Source organism: Poecilia reticulata, chromosome 17 (assembly GCF_904066995.2).
Source record: "Poecilia reticulata chromosome 17, P_reticulata-male-v2, whole genome shotgun sequence".
Lineage (NCBI taxonomy): Eukaryota > Metazoa > Chordata > Actinopteri > Cyprinodontiformes > Poeciliidae > Poecilia > Poecilia reticulata.
In genome coordinates, this window is record NC_088846.1 from 27,276,912 (window position 1) to 27,296,011 (window position 19,100).

The window sequence follows — 19,100 nt, forward strand, 5'->3', positions numbered from 1 at the left end:
TGTTAATTTAATGATAAAGTTTCAAACTTTTAATGCAGGTAGGTGCATTTTTTATTCATTTTAACTGTTGAGTTTATATCTCTACCCCATAATTTAGCATAAAAAAACTGTTTAATTGAAGATATTTGTCAGTATATAGTTTTTGATTAAAAATTACAGTTTGTAAAATTAACTTGATCAAAAATATTAAGAGTCCCACCACTATTTTTTTTACAATAGAAATAGAAAGTTATTTTATTCTTATTTTTACTTTTCTAAAAAATAAACTAAACATGGCGTATTTTAATGAAATTAAGAAAGTTGTCATATTTTACATATTAAACGAAAGTCACACATTTTCCTCATTTTTGGGTTGAAATATTTTCCTTTTTTTGTACTTAATTTTGTATTTTCGAGCAATAAGAACAGAACATGGACCTTCTTCCAGAAATTATCATTCTTTATTTTGCCTAGTTTATTGAATGAGTTGCAACAATGTTATTTTTTTATATGAAGGTCAGTTGAAGGTCACTTTATCAGTGAAAATCTTGCAATAAAGAAATCAAAAAACAGTTAATTGTCATAACTGGAAATGCAATTAAAGGTTAAATAAATCATTCCAAGTGTTCCAACATATCAGTCATATTGGGGTTTGGACTTTGACTAGACCATTGCAAAACCTTTGTTTATTTTCTTTTTCAGCCGTTCTGCTGTGGTTTTGATGATGGGTTTGGGATCATCACAACCAAACTCATCCGCTTTGATCTCATCTGTCCAGACGTTTTGATCAAGAAAAATTTACCCACTTCTCAAAAACAAAAAAAAACCCGATGCAGATTGGAATCCAGGTAGGGATTTGTTTAGTTTTTTTAGTTTGGTGTGTGTTTGCTCACCTGCTCTTGCTTTTCCAGCCAGCGGTCCACCATGGGGTGGTTGGCGCTGAGCGACGACCTGGCCGTGTCTCTCTGAAACTCCCTCTGATTGGACCAGGTCCCGGCGTCCCGCGGCAGGCTGCGGTACGTGTCCAAACCTTTGCTCTACACAGAAAACAAAAGTTTTACCCCTAAAGTAGATGTGATTTCCAGTAGGTCATCGGTTTAACACCCACCTTCCTCTCCAGGCTGTTTGTGCCGGAGGAATGGCGAGCCTTCAGGAAGCCGGCAGTGGTGGACCAGCGAGTCGGGTTCTTCCTGGATGGAGGCTCTTCGGTTTGGACCCGCGACTCCGAGGCGCTGAACGGCCCGTTGATGGTGATGAGGGCGGGGTCGCTGCTGCGCCGGACGTGGAGAGGCATATCTGAAAAAAGTTCAATACGAACCGGAGAAGTTAGATCACTCGTTTTATTCGGTACAGAGGAAAACAGAAGTATTCGTAAAAAATCGCATCCAAATTTTCCCTGCAACTATTTAAAAATAATTTTTTTAACATATTTGTTGAAACTGTCATCAGCAACTCAAATCTGTCAATCAGCCTATGAGACGAATAGTACGAGACAGATGATCTGTGAAAAACATTTGAGCTCCTAGAAAGAACCAATCAGAGCCAGGAGGCGGGTCTTAGTGCCGTCAATCACCCTCCGGTATCAAACTTTTTAAAATAAAAGTTACATTTTGCAGCTTTAAGTTAAATCAGACAACATTTTTCTTGTTTTATGCAAGTTAGAATCACAAGAACTATTTATATTTTCTAAAATAAGAGAATATCTCAAAGGTTTATTCGAAATCTTTCGATGGTCAAACCAGAACATTGACTTTTTGTCCATTTGGAAGATCCAACCTTCAACTTCTTGGTTGATGCTGCTTCAATATTTCCACATAATGTTTCTGCATCCATTTTATGAAGTGCACCACAGCATGATGCTGCCACCTCCGTACTTCACAGTTAGGATGGTAAAATGGTCATTCTGGTCTGTGGGCATTTTGATGATTGGGCATTCCCATCATGTCTTCCCATCATGTCTACACTTGAACATATATTTGTTTGAAAAGATGAATAAAACACCTTCCAGCTTCTGAAAATCGCTCCCAACTCTCTTCCAGACATCTTGTCTAATTTATTTTCACTTTTTGCATCGTGTTGAATGAGAAACCAGGTGTGTCTTTAATGTAGGTGTGCCTAAAAACTTAACCATTTAGCCTAAAAGACGTTTTCCAGAGTTGAATTTCCTTTTCTAAGGTTAAAAATAAATGAAATGTCATATTTTTCTTTGCTCTTCTGGAACCTCAGATTGTATTTTACTCCATCATCAGTCATGGTTGATGAGACTGGAGGGCAGCATAATGAAGCTGCATTAATCATGATTTTCTGGTGAATGAATCTGATTTATTCCTAAAGATTCTACTTCCTGTGTGGGAACATCAAACTTTGGTGATGGGCTTCCATTAAAACCCTTCCCTCCATCATGCGGGTCCAAACACGACGCCGCTACGACAGCAAAAACCTGCTGCTTCTCAGAAAACATCGGCTTATAAAACGACAAACTTTTTAAATAAAAGTGTTGTCTTTTGGTAGCCAAGAGGTCCGGTTCCCATGTTCTGCTGGGAAGCGGCTCACACAGGAAACACTGAACTGCGTGCTGGGTCAGCAGTTCTGCAGCTCTGACTGAGTCCATCTGTGTTTTTGTGCTCCTGGCTGTTTATTTCCTCGTTCTCTCATAAACTGATGAGTCTGAGCATCACTCTGTTTCTGTGTCGCAACGCTTCCTGCTTTTGTTAAACTATGTGTGCATGTGTGTGTGTGTGTGTGTGTAGGTGTGCGTGTATGTGTGTGTGCAAACTGAAGTGGAATCCTATGGCTCTGTGTGGGTTTGTGAACCATTACTCAACCGTCCAATTGTAAATCTGTTCACTTGTTTGGACGCCTTTAAAGAAGCAGCTGAAGTATCTGTTGATTCGGCACATCTGTGTGTGTGTGTGTGTGAGCTTGTTTATATTATCTAATAAGGACCTTTGCTGGTGTATTTACAGTCCCTCTGAAGACAGACGGGCCTGTGGGGCCAACGCCGGGTCCAGGCCCCCTTTCTCATGCTTACTGGTAAAATGTGATTTAACTTTTGGTTTTGGTTCGTAGCTCAGGTTAACTGTGGCTGTTAGGCATAAATGTAGTTATTAAAATTAATAGAAATGAACTCAAAGTCCTAATTTGGCTAGAAATACAAACAGTGAGCTTCAGACGGCCTTGACGTAGTAAATGTTTGTTTCAGCTGTTTTGACCCGACATTTTTTTAAATTTACAATAAAAGTGTAAAAACATTTCTTTAAATGTCTAAGTTTTTTTTTAGATATATAGATTACTTTTGACCAAATCTCATTTCCTCCCTTTCAAAAAGTTGCAAAAAGTTATTTTTCTAGAGTTCTCACCTCCTATCAGTTACACTAAATTACTAATGTAGCAATCGGTTAATGGTTAACTGGAGTATACAAACTCAAAAAAACAGCCAATTGCTGAAAAAATAACATACTCAGATCAGTAATTAAGCCAAAAACTGTACAAAAATATATACATTTTATTTAAGAAAGTAAAAAATCCTTATTTGTATATGTTCTTCCAGAACTCCTCAAGTTGTAGTTTTAGCTTCATTCGATTCAAATTACTTTTTAAAAAAAAAACTCCCATTAAGAACATTTTGCTATACAATAATCAGAAATTAGTCAACAGCTCAGCCTAAAGCTGTATTGATATGAAGTAGAGCAGAAAGGCTGAACTTTCAACATATTGTTTAAGCTTCAGATGCGTTCAGTTCTCCAGTCTGGATTCCTTTAACCTGCAGAATTTTATGCCAGGTGACAAAAAAATCCTGGTATTTTAACTCCAGTATTTGTGCACAAACAGTCTCTTCCTTATGTTTGGACACAAATATGACCTAAATTATGCATATTTAGTCTTTAAACACAGCCAAATCACCAAAATGAATTATTTTAGCAGCAGCAGTTTGTATCATTCTCTAAAACATGATTTATTGAAGATATCTGGATGCAGTAAAAACATGACGGGAAAGAGAAAAAACAACAATACCAGGTGTAACTTCTTCAACTTCTTGCATGAGTTTTGTTGAGCGATCTCTAAAACGTGATTTATTTTCAGTTTACAAAGCGGCAGTGAGCTCATCTGAGAATCTGGGCCAGCGAAGCCCACAGTCCAGCGGCTGAAACTCCTGCAGCATAAATCAGTCACTCTGAGCCGTTCTCATTAGGAACTCGCTCAAAAAGAAAATTAATCAAATCCCCTCTCTTCCGTGTCAGACATTTTGCTTAACACGTATTAAAATTCAGCTGATGAGACTCAGTGTAGTCAATTAGCAGGGCTGGAATTTATTACGAAGGCGGCTAAATTGGATGTAACCGGCAGGTGTAATTATCCCAAAGATTTCCGTTTCTTTCAGAAAAATTCACGTTCAGCATCTCGTCCAAAATGCAATTAGAACTGCAGCGACCAGACGCCTGAACAGATGCTTTTATATATACGTCTGCTATCTTTAAATCTTTCATTACAGTTGCATAAAAATCTATAACTTTAAAATTAGTGCAGATTTTCTGCGTTCATGTTCATATGGCAATTTTTTTATAATATAAACGATACATTTTTAAGACTTTGCTTTTTAAAGTTGAGAGCTTTTTATTGGTAATCCATGACCTTATAAAACAGCGGCTCTTTTGTATCACTCTTCAAAATGGAAAAAAATAAGAAAACATGATGTTTAAAGAGCAACTAAACCCCAAATCAACTTTAATTCTGGGTAGATAAACCAAGAATAGATGCCATCTTTAGATTTCTGTGCGAATTGTGACATTTTTGTTTAAATGTGTTTAATTCAGCTACATTCGCTCTAAAACCGTCTCAGTGCTGCCCCCTTTAGGTTGAAAGTAGCTAATACAGTAGAGTTTTCCTACTGGTTGGACCTCCTGCTGAGTCAGGAGTTGCATTTTTTAGCTTTACACATATGTATTTATTTACAATGTGTTTCCATTAAATGAATTTATTACTGAAAAGTTAAATTGTGAAGTTGGGCAAAGAAAACGCAGCTACAGAAATGGCAGAGCCGGTAAAGGTCATGAATTATGGTTTGGACTTTCTGTAATGGTAAACAGTCACAACATTGGCTGGTACCGAAACCCTCATTGCAGTTTTTAGCAACAGCACCGTATTTATTTTCATCTGATATTGCGAAACCTCACCAGACACAAACGTTGATCTTTTTTACAAGAATATTCAGTCGCCGTATTTTCCCAACCTACCAAAGGTTGACGCTTATTGTGAGAGAGCAGTAATGTGGGCTTAATGTGTTTTAAACCCAGAGTTGGACAGTAACTAATTTACGCAATTACATTTACTTGAGAAACGTTTTGGAAAAAATAAATAAAAAAATTACTTTTGCTATATATTTAATTTTTTACTTGAGTAATTTTATTTTGAAGTATCTCTGCTCTTACTTGAGTAAAATTCCCGGATTTTCCACCCACTGAAAGAAAAACAAACCTGTTTTAACCAAAAACTCACCAGACACACCCCTGCGGTTTTTGTTAAAGTCTTATAAGTTTTTTAATAAAGGAAACTGTTTTTTTTGTTGCTTATATGAATTATTGTAATTTTTATCCTTGTATTTTGGCCCGTCTGATGATGTACTTTTTAAATGATTGATAATTTGATCAGTTACTCAGTACTTGACTCGACTTTTTACCAAATACGTTTTTACTCTTATTTGAGTAATTTCTTTGTACTTTTACTTGAGTAAAAACCTGTGGCAGCAGTGCTTCTCTTAATTGAGGATAATTTCTGGTTCACTGTCTTCCTCCGTTTAAAACAGCTACATTACCCATGATTCCTCCTTTTTTCCTTCTTTGCCTTCTTGTTTGATTCAGCTTAAAATTGTTTGCTTGATAGGAACTGAAACAATCGTCAACAAAAGGCAGCTTCTTGTCGACACTCATGGTAATTAGAGCCAAAGCAGCGACCCGAAACGGAGAAAACCACGGAGGTGAGCGCGCTCAGTGACAAATTTGATTTAGGAGGCTTCGGATTGAACCAATTAGCCACTTTGGCCGGGGATCAAACGGCTAACAGCGCCTGAAAAAAGTCGCCTCCTGTCCAATTACCTGAATTTATGAACAATGCTACAGCGCGGGGTTATAAGGTGATTTGTTGGGTTTACTGTATGCTGCTGTAGCTCCTGACATTTAACTCAATAAAGACGACAACATGGAGAATATACGGTGAGAGGAATTGATCATTTGGAAGTAATGGCTTCGTTTCTAATTGCATGTACGCTCTTCTCCTCCTCTGGCGGCGGGACTCACTGGTGCGCAGGGCCGAAGGCGTGACTTCGATCTCGCTGGCGTTCTGGTAGGGCTGGAACGCCGAGGCGACGCTGCCGGCGCCGAGGTCTGTGGCGAACAGGTCGGGGCTCTGCGTCCCGGTGGAGCTGGCGCTGGTGCCGTCGCCGCCGTGATGGGGCTCCTGCTCGTCGTAGACGGCGATCAGCTGCAGGACAGAAGGACGGGAGGAGAGAGGAGATGAGGAACGGAGGTAAAGAAACTGCTTTACAGAACGATGGATGGATGGATGGAAATGTTCAGGATGGATGGATGGATGGATGGATGGATGGATGGATGGATGGATGGATGGATGGATAAGTTCAGGACGGATGGATGGATAAATGGATGGATGGATGGAAAAGTTCAGGATGGAGGATGGTTAGATGAATGAATAATAAAATAATCCTGAATCCTTCATGTAAACAAGAAGAATTTAAATCTGACATCTGAAATCTGCCTCTGAGTTTAAATTCAAGTTAATGAAACTAAAAGGAAAAATAAATAAATCCCAAAAATCTAAATATTCTAAAACCACAAACAGTTTTAAATAAACATCCAGTGGAAACTGAAACTCAGACTGTTTACCTTCCAATAAACCTAATTTATTCTCACTAAACCAGAGTTTCACTCTGAACTTGGTCCAATGATACTCAGAAATTCTTCCCTGTTTTTAAGCTGAAATTAAAGCCTGGAATGAAATAAACTCTGTTCAGACACGGACAGCGTCAGAAGACGACCCGGTGGTCCCGTCGGAGCTGAAACGGATCAGGACCGCACACACAGCCTGGAGGAAGAAGGTGATTCTGCTTCAACACAAATCTCCTTCATTACGTCCAATCGGATTCTCTTTCCGCCCAAAATGCTTCCACACATTTTCTCTGCTCATCCTCCTGTTCAAAGCTCCTCTCCCTAACAGATCTGATTAATTCCAGCCTCCGCAGAGCCCCTTTATTAGATTAAAGATGAGATTCGTGCCGTCGCTCTGCGACTCCCACCAGGCCCAGCTGGCTCTACTTAAAGGAGGAAGAAAATGAAAAACTCATCCAGCGTTTGCCACTTCAGACCTTCAGCCGTCCCTCGTGGTGAGATCTGATATAGAAGCCGAGCTTGATAATGTCAAAAGTTCACACCACGGTGCGGGAAATATTATCCGTAAAAGTAGATTCAAGAAAGAGGCTGAATTTAAAGGAAAAAGTCAAACATCTCGTGGCGAACAGGAAAAATATACAACTTTGCTTTTGAGTCCAAAGAAGAGAGACAGTCAGCATGGGATGAAAAGAAAACCAAAACTGAGAACCCTCAACAAAAGGTCAATGCACCTTTATCCTAGAAAACACTTTGACAAGTGAAGCAAGGAAGATCTCTGGAAAACCGGGAGAGGTTAGTAGTTTGGGAAAAGTTCAGATGCTGCTATTTATCCTGAGAGTTTAAACTCAAGAAGAATGAAGATCAAATACCTTTAAAGTTAGGAGGAAAAAAGAAGAAAGTATTGTAAAGAACAAAAATCTACACTTCACAAATGGCGTTCTAACTAAAACTCTGAGGTTTTAATGTCCATCCATCCATTTTCTTGACACCCTTGTCCCTTAGTGGGTCAGGAGGGTTGCTGGTGCCTATCGCCAGCTAGCGTACCGGTCGAGAGGCAGGGTCACCCTGGACAGGTCGCCAGTCTGTCGCAGGGCAACACAGAGACACACAGGACAAACTATGCACACTCACACCTAGGGGCAATTTGGAGAGGCCAATTAACCTGACAGTCATGTTTTTGGACTGTGGGAGGAAACCAGAGTACCCGGAGAAAACCCACCATGCACAGGGAGAACAGGCAAACTCCATGCAGAAAGACCGGGGCCGGGAATCGAACCCAGAACCTTCTTGCTGCAAGGCAACAGCTCTACCAGCATCGCTACTGTGCAGCCCGGTTTTAATGTTATCTTTTTTTTGTTTTTATTCGTTTTAATTTTTTTCTAAAGCTTTTTCTCTTTCTCACTGTGTATTCCTGTTTTTATTTTAATTATGTAAAGCACTTTGAAATGCCTTGCTGCTGAAATGTGCTATACAAATAAAATTTGATTGGTTGATTGACTTCTACTAATTTGTAAGCCAAAGTTTCCAGATTATCTTAGCGTTTAGCACCTCTGCTAACTTAAAATAGGGTTAGATTTGAACAGGTTGTGAAGCTCCCACACCTTTACTATTTTTGATAAAGGGAAGAAAGTTGAGTAAAAGACAGCAATCTACTGATATCTACATTTTTGCTATTTGGCTAATCTGGAAGCTAAGACTTAGCTTAGCGCTTTAGCACATCTGCCAACTTTGAAAATCTAATCTAGTCGCAGCTAATCTCTGAATGCTGTCAATTTAAATAGCTGCCAAGAGGGAATCATGGATATAATTATTAGCTCATAGCTTAAATGTCAGACTGACTTGAAATCATTTCAATAATAAACTGAATCCATTTTTTTTAAATATTTGACAAAAATCTCAATTGGAGTTCATAAAACTTTAAAATATGAACAGCAGCATGGATGTAGTCACAACCCTCACTGATAGGCACATGGTTCATCCCCCAGCAGCAGTTTTCCGGTCCATTAAACTTTCTTTGCAGCCACATTTAGCCCGATAGCCCGGGAGTTTTACAGCGTGCCGGACAGACTCCCCGATGAGCGGCAGCAGCTCACCAGGGCACCCAAACATTTTTCCAATTAGCTCCTTTACATAAATGTGAACACATTTAGTTCAAATTAGCGAATTATGCAGCTTGAGGCTATACATGTAGACGCGGTGAAAGGTTGGGAGTGTGTGAGCACGAAGGAGGGAAACGGTAAAACATAACAGTAAGCATGTTTGCTCAGGTGTGTGTGGTTCATGTTTTAGCAACACACGTGGGAAAAGGCAGTAAAAAGGTTTCTCTTTGTCTCGGATTGTGTGTTTTTATGCGTGCAATATAAAACTTCCTGCCTGTGTGACTGACAGAGGACTTCTACTCTTCCCTCATTAGAGCCCGACTCAGTCCAGAGGAGCTGAGTCAGGGAAACATTCCCTTCCCCGGACCTTTCCCTGAGGACTCCCCAGCCAGCCTGGAGTGCTGCTGCAGCCCATGTGGTCGCCATTACAAGGCAATCAGTTCAGCTGCAGTGCACTATATAGGAAAAATGTGTTCAGGCTGATCCGATCTGATCTCAATTAAAACGCAAAAACAAAACGAAGAAAGCAGAAAACACACCCAGCAAGCCCCATAAATTTCCTTACAAGTTATAAACCCTCTAAGAAGTCTGAAAGTTGCATTTTAAAAAGTCTTTTTCAATCATTCTGCGGCTGCAGAAAAAGCCCAAAGGGATCTGAAAAGTTTCTGCTGCATCCAATTAACTGCGGCCAGAAAACATGCATCTAATTGTTTTCAACATAGTTTTCAACATATGAGTGTTTGAGATAATGTTGCTTACAATATGCACACATTCAGATCACGACACGGCAATACGTACTTCTCTAATAGGAAAACAAAAGCTTGCTGCAGGGAAGCTGATAAGAAACAAATGTTGTAACGGTGATAAGTCCAGCAGTAAACACGCCTAAAGCCTTTCAGACCCGTCAGAAATAATTGTTCCTGTGCACCAAACTGCCTCCATATTACAAACAAGCAATAAATAAAATGTTTCGATATTAAAAGCAGCTCTGCTCTCATTTTCTCCTGTTTTATTGGCGTAAGCTGCAGCTGGATGGACTTTGAAACTCAGGTTCCTGCAGAGTTTCTGCACAGACGCAGATCGCCTCAGAGTGTCGACTGGCTGTCGCCGTTTCTGTTAAACAGATTCTCTGTTGCAACCTGAGCTTCTGATTAAAAAAAAAAACATTCAGAGATTAAATCAGTCTTTTTAACCACTGGATGCAGAATTAGACCAAACTATCGACTCTCATGACTTTTTTTTTATTTCGATCAACTTTCAACAAGATCGCCATCAAATATTTGGAGAGAAACTTGGAAATATGCTGGATTTCCTTCTAAGGTTTTTACTGATATGAATGAAAAGTGATGCACAAGCAAAGATGAGATTAAAATATTTCAGATTTTAGTGTCTTCAGAATGTACTTGCTTCTAAATCTGTTGCTTTTCATGCCGTTCTTCACACCTTGTGTTTGGTTGAGTGACTGCAGTCTGATTAACGGATGTAAACAACCAGGTTGCCATGACGACGCAACGAGCTAGCTCAAACGCTCGGCTACGTTCTGCAATGCATTTCAGTCAAAGGAAGTCCGAAGACCTGAAATGATTGGTAAGTTTGAGTGCCAGTTTCCCAGCTGCATCCATCCATCCATTTTCTTCCGCTTATCCGGGGTCGGGTCGCGGGGGCAGCAGCTTCAGAAGGGAGGCCCAGACTTCCCTCTCCCCAGCCACTTCTTCCAGCTCTTCCGGGGGAATCCCAAGTCGTTCCCAGGCCAGCCGAGAGACGTAATCCCTCCAGCGTGTCCTGGGTCTTCCCCGAGGCCTCCTCCCAGTGGGACGTGCCCGGAACACCTCACCAGGGAGGCGTCCAGGAGGCATCCTGACCAGATGCCCGAGCCTCAACAGGCTCCTCTCGACGTGGAGGAGCAGCTGCTCTACTCTGAGTCCCTCCCGGATGACCGAGCTTCTCACCCTATCTCTAAGGGAGAGCCCAGCCACCCTGCGGAGGAAACCCATTTCGGCCGCTTGTACCCGTGATCTCGTTCTTTCGGTCATGACCCAAAGCTCATGACCATAGATGAGGGTGGGAACGTAGATCGACCGGTAAATCGAGAGCTTCGCTTTTTGGCTCAGCTCTCTCTTCACCACGACGGACCGGTACAGCGCCCGCTTCACAGTAGACGCTGCCCCAATCCCAATCCCAATCCGCCAATCCCAGCTGCATTTTCTTTTGAATATTTTAGATCCACAAAAATGTAAATTTTCCACAAACTATTTTGAATTTAGTGGAATAAAAAATAAAAAATCTATGAATAATGAAACGTAAATAGTTGGGGGTCCACTGTACTGAATTTAAACAATTTATATCATCTTAGTTAATCTTTAATGCCAGTTTGTTTCCCCCCCCAACTCTTTGTAAAATGAACAGAAGAATGTTTCGACTGACAGCAGCTCCCTCCGGACTTCCTGTTTTATTTCAGGTGTTTTGTTCAGTGAACAGTTGTCTATGAAACAGTTCCAACTCGGATCTAATGGCTGAGCTCTGTTGACAAGCATAACCCTGACCCTGCCACAGGAAAAAAGCACACACACACACACGCACACACACACACGCACACACACACACACACACACACACACAGAGTGTGACAGCCAATCAGCAGGCCGCCGTTACCTCAGGAAACATACGATGTGAACTAAGAAACAGGTGTTGATTGGCTCACGATGATGTGATAACAAGGCTTAGAAAAAAATACTAATAATAATAAAACTGAATCTTTTATACTATTCATTTCACACCTTCAAAGATGCAGACATGTTACCATAGCAACAAATGCGCAGTTAAGAAGTTAGTTAAGGAGTTTCGATGAGATACGGTCCTTCAAAGTGATGAGCAAAGCAAAGAGTCTAAAAAAGTCTGTTTGGTTGAACTTTTCTCCACAGAAATTCCTCTAAACTTCTTTTTAAAAAAAAAGAAAAGCATCAAACAATAATCGAAAAATAAACTACAATGGAAAGTGTGAGTCAGTCCACTTCTGTTGCAGCTCATAAATCATCATCATAGCCGCGGCTCGCTCCAACAGCGAGCTGGCAGCCGGGCCGGCGAGAGGTGAGCGCGGGTCTCCCAAAGGGGAATTAATCCTCAGAGATTGGTGTTGGAGGGATGGGGTTGGATTTAGCTGGAGAAAAGTCGCAGCTTGCACCACCTCAGCAACTACTCGCTTTTATTTCATCACAAACCACAGAGCTTATGAGGTTTGGCCGTTAAAGAAATTACATCTGCCTCAGCTCTGCCTCGACCGTCTCTCGATGCTCAACGTCTGGTTCGTTTATTCGCTCATCGTTAAGAACTGCAATTTCACACAAACTGACAGAAGTGGTTTCCCCTCGCGTCGAGCTTTATGTTGGTTTATATTGTAATTGTAAATGGCAGATGAAGAAGAGGATATAAAATCAAGAGAGGACTGCTGGTTTAAAGAGGGAACATTTTTCCCATCATTTGAAATTTAAATAAAATGTTGACTGGAGTCACGAGATAGAAATTAAAGCCTGTTTCCATTTAAATGGCTGGAATGATAGTTATTGTATCTAGAATAAAACAACTGATTGGAAATGGGTGCTGCCAAATTAATTATAGGCAAAACTTTCCATGACATAACTTTGTGGCTAAATCTGCTTCGTTTGTGTTCAGTGATCTGTAAAAGCAAGAAAGGAGCTGCATGTAATATTACTGCGATATAATCTAATGTAAACAGACATTTGAAGGGTAAACACAGAAATCTGGTGCGTTTGGCCTGCAGTTTGTCATGTATTTGCATGATAATGCCAGACAAAATACACCGTATTTGAGAAATTATGTTTTACTGGAAACAGGAATAAAGCAAACATGGATAATTCATGATATAAAACGTCTCACAAAAGTCTCCACTAAAGCAGCAGGAAGTAAACCTAAACTGTTTGGGGTCAACCTGCACATTTTTGAGGTTCAGTTTTTGCAGAGTCACCAGTTGGAAGATTTTTTGGTGAAACGTAAATCTAGATTTATTTATTTTTTTTCATGCTTAAAAATTTAGCTTTGGAAGCTGAAATATGAAGGCTCAACCTTATCTGACACCCTATTGGCTGCCAAAGCAGCCAATCCACAAGCGGGATGTATTTCCTTGCTGCTGATTGGTTGAACCCACAAGAGGGGAGATAAAAATGAAGATATTAGCTTCTGCGGTAGCGCTAGCATAATTTCTACTCTACCTATTAATGCATTATAGTATATATTTATAAGTGTGTTTGGTGTTTTAACTATTAAACATTTGTTCTGTGATCTCGCAATCGTTTTGACATTTTTGCAATTAAAAATGGCTGATTTCGCGGCGCTACTTTAGAAAAACTTCCAAGGAAATTTGCTATGATTTTATTCATTTAACTCCGCTGAAAAAACATTACAAACATCTTTATTTTTTAACTAACTTAACTTTTACTTGCCTTATTCATCATAAACTACAACATGATATCAAGCAAGGCTGAGGCAGCAGAGTGGCAGAAGAAACAAATACTGCCCCCTGCAGGTGGACATTAGCATCACTTAAACCCAATGTTTTTTGTTTTTTTTGTTGTTTTTTTAACCATTTTAGTGGAAAATTTGGAATAAACTTGCAATTATGCATTAGGGTGCAAATTGTGCGAAACTGTTGATGTTGTATGAATTTCAGGTGACTTCGAATAAGTACGTGAATCCCAAAGATCCACTGTTAAATAATATAAAATGGGATTCAGGGCAAAGATGCATTATTGTCATGTTATTTTTCCATATATATATATATATATATATATATATATACACATCTTTTTCTTTCAATATAAACTTTATCACCATCATCTCTTTTACTGACCAAAACCAGCTGTGTGGCAGAGATTACCTTACAGCACAAATCTGTAATTTATACACTTGTAAAAAGCTTTAAAATATATTATTGGGATTACTTATGATCGATCAACACAAAGTAACACCAATTTGTGAAGTGGAATGGTAAGGTGAAAAGTTTTTGCATTTTTTCCCCTCATACAACAAGAAAAGTATTCTAAGATTCATAATTTAATGTCCCTGTTCATCCTCACACCTCAGGTGCAGGCTGCAAGACAGATTAACAAAAACAATTTTAATGCCTAAGAGTGAAAAAACTGGAGGATGTCAGTAAAACAGCAGACACAGCCACAGCGTTTTGGCCTACGCAGCGTTTTGAAACAAAGCGTCTTTCCCAGACTCTCCTCATTCGTCGGGAAGGTGCAGACTGTAACATTTCTTTTGGTGAAGTGTGAAGCAGTGGCAGGCCTTCACCCAAAAACGACAGACTTCAAAACATTGAGGAAACGGGTTCCGCAACCAAAAACCACTGAGACGCAGACAGGCAGCGACCAGTTACTGCTGGGTCAGAACACCACAATGTTTATGCCGGGAGTCGGGTTTTAAATAGAGATGTACAGCGATGTGGGCGTGAGATAGACGGACCAGAAATAACTTCCTAAAGGCAACGTCAGAAGACAACATAATGATGTTTTAGTAGGTTACGTTTCCTTCGCCACAGTTCAAACTAATATTTTTTATTCAGTCAGGATTTATTGCTCCAACACTAATAAGACAGAAACGATCAGATTCCTTTGCTTTTTTTAAGTTAGAGGGGAATTCTACAAATTCAGTGGAAGAACCGAGCTGGAGATCTGGTGCTTTGGATCTGTCCATGTGGTATTAAAAGTAATTTTCAAGTTTTCTGTAGGTTTATAACACAAATACAAACAATGAACACACTTACGATTGGCGATTAATGGTTTATTAGATTAAAATGAGCTCCATTCTGTTAACAAATACCTTCTGCTAAGACCTTCTTTCAGTTTTGTAATGTACATGCCATCCAAAAGAGGGCGCCACTGGTCATCCTTAAGCAGAGTCAGTTACCAGAAAACGTCCTTTTCTGATGAAGCTTATAAAATAAACACTGGCTTCAGTTATCTTGGGCTTAGGATACTGGAGGACAAATTTGTCACTTTTTCTCACTTTCTTCTCCTACTACTCTCCTAATACTCTGCTTTATTTGCTGTTCTTTCCACTATTAACTTTTTGTTTCCTCTCAGTTATTTTTCTCTTCATAAAAGCTACGCCTGGTCTGGTGGTTTTCAAAATAAGTAGAGGTGTGCCGATCGATCGGCCACCGATCATAATCGGCCGATTTCCGTGAAAAAGTGTATGATCGGTGATCACCGATCACGGTCTCCTGTTGCCGATCACACAAACTGATCACCTGCATCTCATTCCTCAGCCTGCCTGTGCAGCTGGTCTCCTCTTTCCTTCACTCTGCGCAAACGTGCAGCAACAAATCCTAAGCGATGTGGAACTATAACGCACTGAGTGAATGGGGAAGTTTGCGTGTTGCGGCGGAAAATTACCTCGGAGTCGGGAGTTTAGCAGGTCAAAATGCATCAACACAACGAAGCTAATACGACATAAAAACAATGCCATACTTGACGGAGTTTGGCTACATCGAGGCTCACTGCAGCAAAAAAAGAGGATCAGATAGCAGGTAAAGCAGCGCACAGCTACAAACACTCACCCGGATTATTAGCATGACGGTCAGAAAGCTAAACAAATAACCCGCAAAATTATTTAAGTCTTCGAGCTGCGATGTAAGACGCTGGTTCTGCTCTCGCTGTTGAACCACTGCTACGCTACAGATAGTAATATTTCACAGACGGAGCGCCGCTTCTGCTCCACCTGGTAGTGACTCTCACACCGAACCTCTGCTTAAAGCTTTAAGCGAACCTCTGCTTAAAGCTGCAGCATCTAACCTAAAAAAAATACATTTTACATACGTATTAAACTTGCGCTGTCCTAACATGAGACAGATAATCTCTAAAAAAATAATCGATCTCCTCCCTGCTCTGCATAATTACTCCGCTCAGTCAGAATCAGCCACTCAGAACTAGCAGTAATCAGCTAGCCGCCATGCTAGCTGATTACTGCTAGCATGGCGGTTAGTAACTAGGATTGTTTATTGTAATGGATCCTGTATTTGCCTTTGAATGCTAAGTTTTATACTTGAATTTTTTTGGAAATGTTGAGAGGTTTTATTTTGACTTTTTGCATTATTTAGCCTCTTCAGAGCCTTCATGTGTTTTCAGTCTGTTAAAGATAGTATTAGCGATAGCAGGACAATTTGCACAATGCCTGTTTTGTTTTTTTCTTGGAAAAAGTTATTAAAAACAAGTTTTTGTCTAAATTAAGGTGAATTCATGGTTCCTTTTTCAACATAATGTAACCGGTAAGGGCTTACGATTGAAAAAATAATAATTATGTGATCGGTATCGGTGATTGGCAGTGATCGGCCCTCATGGATTATCGGAATCGGCAGGAAAAAATCTGATCGGCACATCTCTAAAAATAAGTAAATAAACATTTTATTGTTTAAAAAAAATGCAACATTAAAGCATTCCTTTAGCGAATTTGAACCAGGTGAAGCTAAAACTGGACCAAAGGAAAGTTTTTGAAAAAAATATGGTTACAGATAGTTTTTTTTTTTATATATATATATTAAATGCAAAATGTATTTATATTTTGTAGAGTTACTTACTGCTCTGAATATATATTTTTTTAAGTCCGTCTGTTCCAGTTAACGATTAATCAATACTAAATTGGTTGCTGATTATTTCAGCAATCGATTAATCACGATTGATTTGATTAATCATTTTAGTCCTGGCTGTTAGTCCATAACTGAGAACATTTCTTAGAATAATTTGAATAATTAATTGAACTTGGTGCACTGTTTGATAACCAGGACCAGTTGGAATCTGTGATTGGATTGAAATGACTCCAGAAAACATTTGTTGTGAAATGGAAATATATAAATAAACTGAATTGAATTTAATTGAATTTCTGGATAAATGGGTGGATTCCTGGTTTAGTGGATGGGGAATTTAAGATATTTTAGCACATTTCAGACACCTTGTAATCCTCATCATGTTCAAGTTCGAACAACGTAAAGCCCAAAGGATTTACTGCAGAACAAAATGTTTTTACTTTGCTCGTCACGGTTTTGGTATTGTAACTGATACATGTAACATTTATGGCAAATGTCACAAAGAAGCCATGTTTCCAGTACATTAATTTCCCTCTTTTGGGAAGTCTGCACCTCGAATGAAAACACTCATAAAAAGTGTTGAAAGTTAGAAAATCTGACTATTTTAAGCAAAGAATTGGCCGTCTTCCTTTCTGAGCCTCTCCATTAATGCTCGTAAAAAACATTTGACATAACCAGAGCAGCCATTGTCATGGATTGGCGCAGAAAAGCAGCCTAACATTGTGACATGTTTGGAACGCTTCCCATGGATGTGGAAAGGTTTTCTTCTGCGCTTCATGAAACAGAAACAAGCAGTTTGGCTTGGAATAAAGACAGACTGCTGGTTCAAATCCAAGACCTGCGAGATGAGCCAGCAGAGAGACGGCCAGGTCCTCCTCAGAATTTAATAGTAATAAATTAAAAAAACAAAACTATTCTTATAGAAACATCTCAATCCAAGAGTTTTAACTGTAAAGCATAAGAACTGACATCGACTTCTCTTATCAAGTTTTCCTCCTCATCCATCACATTCCCTGAAGCACCAACGCTCTTTTTTATCCAAGTTTTATTCATTTCACTCCAGCAATGAATAAAAAACACATTTGAAATAAGATCTTGCTGGAGCACCATCATGTTTTTGCCCATTACCCTCAAAGTCGAGATAAATTCAAATCAGTTCAGACAGACTTATCTACAAGTTTCATAAGGATACATGTCAGAGTTTTACTGGCACTAGAAACATAATCTAAGCAACAACATGCAAGTATAATTACCAAAATGTTATTTGTCCATATTTTTGCAACATCCACAACACAAGTTGTTTCAACTTGAAAAAGAACCAAACTAAAGTCTAAAGGTGACATTTGGTGTGTCTAGAGTTAGCTGAAGGCGGTGGGAGAGCAGCGCAACCCCAAACTCCCACAGAGACTGTTCCAGAGCGAGCAAAGGCAGAGCAGACACAGACCTTGACCTCCGAGTTCACACAGAAACTCACACTGAGACGAAGAAAGAGGAGGAGGAAGAGGAGGATACGGATCAAATGAAGGAGAATTAGATGAGACATTACACAGGTATGACCTCACCTTTTCAGTAACTTTGCAGACACACTTTGGTGGTGTTCAGTTCAAAACCGTCTCTGCCTTTGAAGGGGAACTATTATGCAAAATGTGAATTTTGTATACTAGATCCCGCCAAATGGAAGTTTTCTTTACTTCCATTTGAGTCTCTAATGTTTCTTAAAAACAGTCCAAGCGTTTAAAAATAAAAGACACCCAGCTGTTTTTTGGCAATAGGTTTTTATATATATTTTGGTGTCTGGAAAATGAGTGGGCTGCACAGTGGCGCAGCTGGTAGAGCTGTTGCCTTGCAGCAAGAAGGTTCTGGGTTCGATTCACGGCCCCGGTCTTTCTGCATGGAGTTTGCATGTTCTCCCTGTGCATGGTGGGTTTTCTCCGGGTACTCCGGTTTCCTCCCACAGTCCAAAAACATGACTGTCAGGTTAATTGGCCTCTCCAAATGTCCCTAGGTGTGAGTGTGTGTGTGCATAGTTGTGTGTCTCTGTGTTGCCCTGTGACAGACTGGCGACCTGTCTAGGGTGACCCCACCTCTCGCCCAGAACGTTAGCTGGAGAGGCACCAGCAACCCTCCCGACCCCATTAGGGGACAAGTGTGTAAGAAAATGGATGGATGGATGGATGGATGGATGGAAAATGAGCCGTTTCAAAATCCTTCACAATGAAACTTCACAAGTCAGCAGGAGAATTTCTCCTGTTACCAAGCAACGCCAGCAGTGTTTCAGACATTTGATCAGCTGGTCTTTGCTGCTGTATGGACTGTACAATGGCTGCTGAATAAAAAGTGACTTAACATCCAGGAACAATCAATCAATCAATCAACTTTATCTATACCATTAGGTAGGTCTGGTTACAGTGATGTGAGTCAGTTTTCTTGCTAGGAAACGTTACATCGTCACAACAATAAATGTAAATAGAACATGATTCAAAATGGCCCTGTGCTCAATACTTTTGAAATATTAACAACCAT

The 19,100-nt window shown here is 39.9% G+C and overlaps 1 protein-coding gene across 10 annotated transcripts in view; it reads right to left on the reverse strand.

Annotated features, from left to right (window-relative positions):
- pard3ab (par-3 family cell polarity regulator alpha, b) overlaps positions 1 to 19,100 on the reverse strand; it is a 277,414-nt gene that overhangs the window by 181,222 nt on the left and 77,092 nt on the right. For all 10 annotated transcript variants that reach the window (XM_008433894.3, XM_017309968.2, XM_008433899.3 and 7 more), the window contains exons 3-5: positions 6,273 to 6,456; positions 1,088 to 1,275; positions 873 to 1,016 (exon numbers count right to left, since the gene is read on the reverse strand). In XM_008433894.3, coding sequence (XP_008432116.2) covers positions 873 to 1,016; positions 1,088 to 1,275; positions 6,273 to 6,456 — 516 coding nt within the window. The remainder of the gene's footprint in view (positions 1 to 872; positions 1,017 to 1,087; positions 1,276 to 6,272; positions 6,457 to 19,100) is intronic.